Source organism: Triticum aestivum, chromosome 6B (genome assembly GCF_018294505.1).
Source record: "Triticum aestivum cultivar Chinese Spring chromosome 6B, IWGSC CS RefSeq v2.1, whole genome shotgun sequence".
Taxonomy (NCBI): Eukaryota; Viridiplantae; Streptophyta; class Magnoliopsida; order Poales; family Poaceae; genus Triticum; species Triticum aestivum.
The window spans coordinates 569,755,411-569,765,431 of NC_057810.1; the positions used below are offsets into that span (position 1 = coordinate 569,755,411).

The 10,021-nt window shown below is 47.9% G+C and overlaps 1 protein-coding gene across 2 annotated transcripts; it reads right to left on the reverse strand.

Annotated features, from left to right (window-relative positions):
* Positions 1-1,503: 1,503 nt before the first annotated feature.
* Positions 1,504-6,880, reverse strand: LOC123134441 (uncharacterized). Of its 2 annotated transcripts, XR_006465647.1 has the most exons (8): positions 6,446-6,880; positions 5,464-5,814; positions 4,356-4,524; positions 3,877-4,075; positions 3,663-3,748; positions 2,123-2,259; positions 2,009-2,047; positions 1,902-1,925 (listed from the first exon to the last, which is right to left on the reverse strand). XR_006465647.1 is itself a non-coding variant. In XM_044553692.1 (7 exons), exons 1-7 carry the CDS (start codon positions 6,766-6,768, stop codon positions 1,791-1,793), a joined length of 1,353 nt encoding a protein of 450 aa, XP_044409627.1. In that variant the 5' UTR covers positions 6,769-6,879; the 3' UTR covers positions 1,504-1,790. The 2 variants fall into 2 exon arrangements, 1 of the variants encoding a protein (XP_044409627.1); XM_044553692.1 differs by lacking the exon at positions 3,663-3,748 and having other exon boundaries at positions 1,504-1,925; positions 6,446-6,879.
* Between the last annotated feature and the right edge of the window lie 3,141 nt (positions 6,881-10,021).

Here is a 10,021-nt window from a genome sequence, read left to right on the forward strand (position 1 = left end):
CTGATCGATCCAGTGACAAGGACATGGAATGAGGAACTGATTAGGAAAATATTACTACCTCATGATGTTGACGAAGTGCTAAAAATTCGCCTCCCACAGTCTACCTCTGAGGATTTTATAGCATGGCACTTTGAACGCTCAGGTGTTTTTTCGGTTCGCAGTGCGTACAGGCTAGCCGTTAATGACAAGGAGGCGAATCGAGATTTGGGACAAAGCAGTACGGCGCCAACTGGAGAAAGAAAGATTTGGAGCGTGCTTTGGAAAGCAAATGTTCCTCCCAAGATTAGAAATTTTGGGTGGCGTTTGGCGACGGAGTCAGTCGGAGTTCAGACAAGTAGACATAAGAGAGGGTTGGAGCTATTCCCTACATGCTCTATCTGTGGGATGGAACCAGAAGATGGATATCACACAGTCATGAGATGCACAAAAGCTAAAGCCCTACGTGACACCATGCGTGAGGTCTGGACCCTTCCCCGGGACACTGATCTTACATGTACGGGGCGTGAGTGGGTCCTTCTAACTCTTGATAAGGCGAATGAGGAGGAGCGTACACACCTCCTCTTCATCTGGTGGCGAGCATGGCACCTTAGAAATAACATTATATTTGGTGACGGGAAAGATACAATAAAGGCATCAACAGAATTCCTACAAAGTTATGCTAGCTCCTGTGCGGCAATCAGAGCGGGACAGTCGCTACCTGACTTTAAAGGAAAAGGAAAAGTGATGCCAGACATTTCATTCCGTGAGACTAAACAGAGAGTTGCAGATAATCAATGGGCTAGACCTAACTCAGGTTGGCTCAAACTAAATGTTGATGCAAGCTTTATTTAGGAGACAAACCATGGAGCTTGGGGGGGGGGGGGGGGCGGTTCTACGAGATACGAATGGGGCGGTGATTGGATCTGCTTGGAACACAATCCGTAACTGCGCTAGTGCTGAGGCGGCCGAAGCTGGAGCCTGTCTTGAAGGAATCCGAGATACCATGCAGTTCATAGACCGGCCAGTAGTTATTGAGAGCGACTGTGTGAATGTCATCCAACAAATTTCTTCAAAGGACTTTAATAGATCTCCCATTGGTAGCTTGTGTAGGGAAATTCAGAGTTTGCTGGGCCAACTCCCTGATTTTACTATTGCTAAGATCTCTAGAAATGACAATTTTACTATTGCTAAGATCTTTAGAAATGACAATAGGGTTGCTCACGCTCTCGCTAGTTTTGGTAGGAGTGGTGTGAGTAAGGGTGTGTTGTTCGGTTCAGTTCCAGGTCGATGATGATTGTAATGAACCTATGTTGATTATTTAATATAATACACATCTTTTTAAAAAAAACAGTCTAGATATTTTATTTACCAACAGTCTAGGTTTGCCATCACATAGGATTATTTTCATCACGGCATATGGACGGGCACGGCAATGTGTATTTTCTATCTTGCAAGATGCATCACTTACACTGATAATAAATAGCATATATACACATCGGGGCGCGGCATGCCGACACGCGGTCATGGCTAGTTAAGTACCCCCTCCGTAAAGAAATATAAGAGAGTTTAGATCGCTAGAGGGAGTACTATGTAGTGTACATCTTCATCTCAACAAGAGAAATAGCAAGTCGCCCTCCTTAGCTTTCTCATGGAGGCGGTGCAAATACCAGTTGCTACAGTCAAGCTATAGCATTGGCACGTTTTCTTAAATCATACTACCACACATGCTTTACAAAATTATCAAGTACGTACTACTGTACTTAACAAGATATCTTCATCTCGACAGGAAATAGCAAGTTCCCTCCTTGGCATTAACATTCTGCTCCAGCACCCACCTTAGCCGCCTCCTCCGTTCTCCAGCGCCCTCCTTCCCACACTGAGGTTCCAATGTACACATTAGCGACATTCCCTGGGAAGATAGGTGGTGGCCCTGATAGATCAAAGCCCTGAACAACATATAAGTAACCATCAGCCAACTAACCAACAACATAATGTGTAAAGGTACTAGTATACCAAGATACGCCATTACCTCCAATGTTTTTCTGAACCTAGCCTCCTCAGCCTCCCACTGCAAAACACATTCATTAGCAACAAATGCGGACACAAAATGTCAAAACAAACACACTCTTGCTAGGATACATACATCATGGACACAGGCTTCCGGCGGCACCTTACATCCACCAAATGGATTGAATGTGCGCATCACATGACCACCAGCATATCGAACACCTTTAGGATGCTTCAGATCATTGCCATTATTTCTACAACTAAAGCAGTGCCCTTTACAAAAGAGATAAAAAAAGAGAAATTTGTTATTAACTGCCAAGTAACAAATCAGGCACAAGAAAAATGTTGAACAGGATATGTAATGTATGTAATGCAAGGGTGTGTTTGGTTGAGGAACCAAGTGGAACTTCAGATTTGTGGACAGCTTGGTATCAAACGAGAGGCTACATAGCGGATTACATCGATGGTCTTGCATCATTGCCATGTTCAGGATGCGATAATTACTAGGCTTGCTGCATCCTGCATGCTTGCATTGAGTTAAGAGTGAAGAATTGAAAACTAAGAAGCTGGAGATGTCAGCTCTGCACTTCATTCAATCATTCTGCTTACCATGATGTGTTGATTGTTTAAAAATTCAAACTTCCAGTGTTGGAATCAAACTACTAGTCTTAGTGCAGCGACTTAATTAGTTTATCAGTTATTTGGTTAGACTTTGAGAGGTTGAAACTTGTATGTTTCAATCATTTGAGCTGAAACATCAGTTTCAGTTATCTAAAATTGCTGAATTTATCAAATATTTTTCTGCTGAACTGTTGTCGAATTAATGCTGTTTTGCTGCTGATTTACTGCGGCGGCGGTAGGCTAGCAGGCAGCAGCGGCAGCACGAGGAGGCAAGCAGTGGCGGGCTAGCAGGTGCAACGCTGAAGGGACAGGGGAGTAGCGGCAAGCAACAACATATCAGCGAGCGGAGAAGAGAAGCAGCTTCACACAGCGCCGTCACGGCCGCCTTCCGACGCCCATGGGAGACTAGAGAAATAGAGAGGATATCGAGATGGGTAATAGCATAGTACATAGTTGTGCTAATGGCCAGAGATAATTAATCCGTACATACTTAAGCCCGAGCCTAAATTTGGTTCTATATACATCGAAGCATGCCAAACCTGCCAAAGGTCAGGCCATTGTGGCACTATGCAAAATATTTATAGCAAGCATACAAATCAATTAGAAATCAGAAATGAAAAATCAGAAAATGTGCCGGTTCTCGTGTTTGGTAGGGCCAGATATTGTGGGCAAGCACTTCTTTTTGTATGGAATTGAAATCAGAAAATGTGTTATGATTGTGAATGGATATTAATGCTTTTTGGTGAACAATGCAAACAAAATGTTGCTGAAATTTGATTAATATATGCTGAAAAACAATAAATTAATATACTACAAATGCATATGTGAGAGGTAAGCTCACCATACTTATGAAAGAGGTGGGCTGAATCTAATTCTACTCAGTTGATCTATTCAACGAAAGACAGAAATGAAACCATCCCACTCCAACTAGTTGGACCCAACCAAACACAAGAACGGAACTGATCACACCCCAATAGAACACAGAATCTCTATACTAGAGCAATAAACATATGTAGTAAATTATCTAATTCATAGCAAGTGAGTTAAAAGATTACCATCATCAGTAGGTGCAATCATGCACAAACAGCTGACCAGCAATTCTCCAATAGAACACAAGAACGGAGCTGACCGGGAATTCCAACTAGTTGGACCCAACCAAACACAAGAACGGAACTGATCACACCCCAATAGAACACAGAATCTCTATACTAGAGCAAGAAACATATGTAGTAAATTATCTAATTCATAGCAAGTGAGTTAAGAGATTACCATCATCAGTAGGTGCAATCATGCACAAACAGCTAACCGGCAATTCTCCTTGCATAAATATGACTTCAGCGAAGAAGAACTTGCAATCAGCCCCTCCTTTAGCCTTTGCAGAGAAATTTATATGATGGTACCACATGCGGACATCAGCCTCACGGAATGACTTGTAGCACACCACCTTAGTTAGTTCATATGCAAGATCCTACAATAATAAGCATGGATTCAATGAGCCATTAAGTGTTATGGATAAGCATAAGACATATTAGAGCTCTAACCATGTTTTGGCTTGTGATCAATCCATAAATACCATGAAAAGTAAATAGACACTCAATAGTAAAAGCTCAAACATCATTAATTAACTCTTATAATTCTCGATTCATTTCAATACGAGGACAAGAATTGGACCGATTCAGTTCAATTTGACAGAACAATTACAGAACAAAAGAGAAAAGAAAGAGCTAGAGAGAGGGATAAGAGTAAACCTCCAAAAGACTGTTGTCATCGTTATACTTGTCCACCAAAGCAAGAACTAACTGGCGCTGATTATCACTGATTTTATCATATATTCCCGAGTGCTTCCTTGTGCCATCAGGCAGGTAGAGATAATGTCGTACAGCGATGTCCACTGCAGAAACATTATCCATCGTAGACCTGGTTTACATTAAAGGCAGTTAGTACATGACACTTCAAGAAGTTGTGGAGAATAATACAAAGGAAACATAATTGAGTGGGTGTGCCTGATTCGAAGCTAACCAATTGTACAAGCTACAATTCACTAATTCAGACAAAAAAACTATACATACTAGTATAATACACATGCGTTGCTACAGAGAACATATAAATAACTACTATCGAAATTTCTTGTTCCTTATTATTTCATTTCTGTCTAGGCATGAGCATTGCCTTCATCCTTCCCCTCTCTTTCTGGTCTACTTTAGGCTGTGTTGGTGTCTTCTTGGACTCCTAAGTACCCTAACGCATTTGGGTTACTTCCGCTAGTGAATGGCGACATTAAACGATAACCTTATTTTAACGCACATAATGAAGAGTGGACCTACAATAATCGGCAACCGCACAAAACCCCCGAGCCTTGTTTGCACGCATTCTACAAGGTGATTGACTTTGTGATCAGCTTCGCATGAAAAACGGCTTCAGATATCGTTAGCAAGAAACACAACCCCTAAGGCCCTAACATAAGCTCCAAAATAGCAAAAGGCTAATTAAGATATATCATATATGTGCATTGGATTTCATTACTCCATCGGTAACTACAAAGGCAATTTTGAATATCAAAAACTGAACAGCCCTTTGTTTACCACTGACAAGACCTTTTTACAAGCTTTTGAAGTTCAACTGAAAAGACAATGCAGTTCCCATGTTGCCCGAACTACCTCAAGCAAAAATAGCATAAATGTTGTGTTCTTCCCTATTTTTCCTATATATAACAGCTGTGAGATAGTGCAACTGACTCAGTTAACCAGCTAAAATGTTCTAGGTGGTAGTAGAGGAGCAGCAGCAAAAGCATCACCGATGGAGTAATGAAATCAGTAGCATATAGCAAGATCGAGAAAGGAAGTTGAAAAAACTAACATTTTTGGATCCCGACGGTCATCAAGATGGCGCTCGATAGCATGTTCAGCTTCCTGTAGTCCTTCAAATGGCCCACCAACGTGAGGATATGTGTGGTAGCATCCCGCACGGTCGACCCGGATGTAGAAGTCTATTCCCCACTCAGGATGTTTCCGGTGCAGAAATGGTGGCCCTAGAGACGGGGTAAGGGGGCGTCCCAGCAGGTCCCCTGGGCACTGAAAATTTGGCGGGCAAAGCCACGGTGGCAGACAAATAGAGGGCAAGTAAGAGGCAGATGTTGGCATGCTAGGAGGCCTCAGATTAGAGGACGTGTACGACGGGCCAGGCACATGTTGCGTCTTCTCCTCACACCTGAAACAGCATAAGTAGGGTTGATGGATCACAATCTACAGATTGAAATAATACTCCCTCCATTCCATAATATATGAGTGTTTTGGACACTACATTAGTGTCAAAATCACTCTTATATTATGGGACGGAGGGAGTAGCTAGTAGCAGATTCATAAGAGATATTCCGAAGTGCCCGTCTATCTACAAACACAACAACTAGGATTTGGCAAGATCAGATATCCTAAACCCAAATGATGCAGGAGCCCCATCTACCGGTGCACAAAACAGCTCGATCTCGACTAGAGCGGAAGAGCCCCATCTCTGGGCGCTATCTATGCCAAGTTGATGTGAAACATTAAAGTTTTCATTCTTATGTGTTACAAAAAATTCTAACTAAATCTAAATACTGAAATACTACTAGCAAAATTCTATACAAGACTCCACTGCCACCTAAAATCCCGAAGTGCACATAACAACTAGGATTCTGCCAGATCAGATTTCCTAAACCTCAAGGCATGCAGGTGCAGCTATCGGTGCACAAAACAGCTCGATTTCAAAGAAACCGGAAGAGCCCCATCTATCAATCTGTTAAGACGAAACAAGAAAATAAGTTCAACGAAAACTGGCAATAGAGCGGCGGCGGTGTTCATACCCTGGCGGCGGAGGCTGGGGTGTGTAGTTGGCGTAGAACTCTGGGACGGTCCCGCGCGGAAGGAAGTGGCCAGCCCTGGTCCCTGGAGGCGGAGGCTGGGGAGTGTAGTTGGCGTAGAAATCCGGAACGGTCCCGCGCGGAGCGAAGTGGCTGGCCCTCGTCCCATCGCCGGGAACATGGACGAATTGAAAATTGAGACCACCGGCTTGTGGATCCATGGGTGGCGGTGGGCTTCTTGGTGCGAGGCTACCGCCGACAGGTGGATACATGGGTGGCAGTGGATTTAGGCGCATGTAGCTTGGTTCGAGGACTGGTGGATCCATGGGGGTGGCGCCTGATCCGGCGATTAGGGCTTGGCGCGACAGGAGAAGGGCGAAGAAAAGAAGCGGCTTACCGCGTTTTTTTCTTCTTAAGATCCACCAGGTCGCTGGCTTCATTGATTTAGCGGCAACAAAGGCCCGTTTGGATCCGAGAGAGTTAGAGTTAGTTTGGGTTAGTTTAGATTTATAATTAACCTAAAAAAATTCAAACAAAAGAATTAGTTTGGATTAGATGCATCTAACCCACCCAAAAAGTGCTTATTTGGATTACTTCTTACTAGAAAAGTGACCCGTGCGTTGCAACGGGATAAAAATTATGTTAAAAGCTACACCGTGCCTTGGTTCCATAGAATTGGCTCTCACATGCCTTTTAATCCCACATGGAGGTAGTATTTGAGAGAATTGATCAAACTGCAATGGTAATAAACAGGCCCATGGTTGGAACAGCAGAAAAAATTGACACGTATTCAATTTTTTTTTAGAATTGTATGTGCATCAACATTCCGCACATGTCATGTTTTGTTATTTGCTTTGCCCATCATTTATTGTTAGGCCGAAAGTAATTCAACATGCAAGTGCATGTTAATCCAAGGGCGCTACCAATTATTATTGCATGCACATCAGAATGTAAATTCGGTGCCAACAAGATACACCTTTGTCGATTCTGCTCTTGTTTGGTCGGTATCTTTCCTTCCTCCTTGCTGTGGAGTGCACCCGATCTGATTCTAATAATCCTCCCTTGCTCCTTTGCGTGGTTCGTTTGGTCAACATGGTCGACGCGTGTGAAGTCTGGTGGCTTCGTGTGACATCCCCAGCAGTGCTTAGCGACGCGTGCACAAACCCTTCTGATGTGCTTACACATGGTCTATTTTTATCCTTTGTAAAAGCCTGAATCTCCATCTCGTTTTCAGTTTATCTTGCACAAAGCAAGTCTCCCAGATTTTTTTTTAGAAAAGGAGGATTACCCCCGGCCTCTGCATCTGAGCGATGCATGCAGCCATTTTATTAATTATGCTCAGAGACCTTACAAATCATTACATCAGTAAGCCTGAAGCCACCATCTTCGCGACACCTGTCGCTACTCCTATCCCCTTGATGTAGGGGTGCCGAATGTCCGAGCCTAATACCAAACAGACATCGCACAAAAACCTAACATCTAATGCCGGTTGCCCCATCCCAGCCACTTACCGGGAATGGGTCACACACCGGTCCGGCGCACTCACCGAGGCTACCGCAGCCGTCATCCACCTAACCATCTTCAGAGCAGGTACCGACGCAAAGACCTTGCTAGGTCAGCTGTCGACGCCACCATGGCGCCAGACAGCGCCGCCGCCCTGTGCTCGTCCATCTAGCCGCATCTGTCGTCGATATCCAGCTGCACCATGCCGCCAATACTCGTCGTCATCGACGCGGTAGAAACAACGCCGCACCTCCTGGCAACCTCCACACCATCGCCACTGCTGGAGCTACCGGAGTCCATCACCCACAGCATCTCTCCGCCGAACATCAGAACCTCCCAAGACGGCGCCTCCATGGAGGGTACGACGCGAAGGACGCCGCCGCCGCCCAATCCAGACTGAATTTTGGACTTTCATCCGGGAGGGGTTCGGAGATGGATAGGAGAGACCTCGACATCGCCTCCACGGAGGGTAACAGCTCGAGAGACGTCGCCGATGCCGGACCGAACAAGCCGATCAAAGTTTCCTCCGGTCCCCATCCTATACCACCAAAACTCCGTCGGCTCCGGATCCGGCTGGACCACGAACTGGAACCTGCAGAGATGAAAGAGCCATGGGGTCCAACCCACCATGAAGGAGGATCGAGAAGACTCCATCGTAGATCTCCAAGCGCCGAATCCAGCGATCCGGTGTGGTCAGCGACGACCACCACCATCCCGCGACGGCTGATGGCGTTCAAGCCCAAGACCCAGATTGGATCCGATCTGAACCCGGCAGCGCCCGCGACCACCGATCTTTCCACCACGCAGCCGTCACCACGCCGCGAGCAGGCCGCCGCCGCCGCCGCGCCACACGACGTCGCCAGGAAACCTGCCGCGCCACGCCGCCCAACCCCGCGCTAGTCCGGCGCCCCGTCCGATCTGGCTGCCCCGCGCCAGCCGAGATAGACAAGAGGGAGATACGCCCCGCCGCCGCCCAGCCAGCCAAGCTTTGCCCGGCGACGCTGCGAACGGCGGCGAGGGGGGGTGGAGGCGGGAGGAGGGACGAGAGGACGGCGGCTAGGGTTCCCCCTGGGTCGCCCGCGGGGGCGACACGAGGGGGACGAGAGAACTCTGAGCTGAAAAGAGAGATGCAGGAAACTGGTCCAAGTCTCCCAGATACCACGCGCCCGAGCGGCGAGAGCGCTCCACCAGGGATCTGAAGCAGTAGTAGAGCAGCGGGACCTCGCCGGTGAGCCAGCTCCTCTGCGGTTCTCCCTCTCCTACCCTCGGTCTCCTCTCTCTCATCACCCTCTCTTTTCTCTCTCGAACAGGACGCAGCAGTTCCACCACAACAATGGCGCCGCCCTCATGGAACATGGAAGCAGCGGCTCACTCTTGCGGCGGCGACGTGTCCTTCCAGTGCTCCCCCTTGCGGCCTCCCTGGACTTGGTCTTCATTTGGTATTGGCGGACAATCGAGCAGGGGCATCTCCCGCACTGGCCTCCCCCGGATGTGCGCAGCTGGCTGCTCCCTCGAGTCCAGCAGTGGTCGCGAGGCGATGCGGGCAGCAGCTTAGACGCACGCAGTGCCTCCCTGTCAGCCCGAGACGCCGCCCGAGCGGGAGGCACCGGCGGACCGGAGAGGCGAGCAGCAGCACGCCCCAGCAGCAACACCGGGTGGCAGCAGCATCACGCCCAGGACAGGGGCACACGGCAGGTGCGGCGCGATGGTGCTGTAGTTAGGGGGGCAACAGTTCTCGGCCACATCCATGCGCGGCCGCCATGGCGTGCTCCTACTCGTGCGGCTGGTCCATGGCCGTCGGCGCATGGCAGGGTAGGGGCGGCAGCAGTTCTAGGCCACAACCATGGCCGACGGCGCGCGGCAGGGCGGCATGCTCCTACTGGCGCGGCCGATGCGGGCGAGGGAAGAGAGGAATCGGGAGAGGTGCTCACGGGCGGCGCAACTCATCTCCTCGGTGGCCAAGGGGCTCACCAGGGTGGCGGGGAAGGCCGGCTGCAGGGCAAATCGGTAGAGGGCGCCGAGGGGATCCATTCTCGTGAGCGGCATCCTGGGGAAGGCGCTAGAGTTGGCTGGAAT

What these genes read in the sequence shown, in the direction of transcription:
- LOC123134441 (XM_044553692.1), bottom strand. Translation starts at nt 6,768, where the DNA reads ATGGATCCACCAGTCCTCGAACCAAGCTACATGCGCCTAAATCCACTG. An exon ending in GACCGTCGGGATCCAAAAAT is followed by an intron (nt 4,525 to 5,463) that starts GTTAGTTTTTTC and finishes AATGTAAACCAG; the next exon opens with GTCTACGATGGATAATGTTT. An exon ending in ATGACAACAGTCTTTTGGAG is followed by an intron (nt 4,076 to 4,355) that starts GTTTACTCTTAT and finishes TTATTATTGTAG; the next exon opens with GATCTTGCATATGAACTAAC.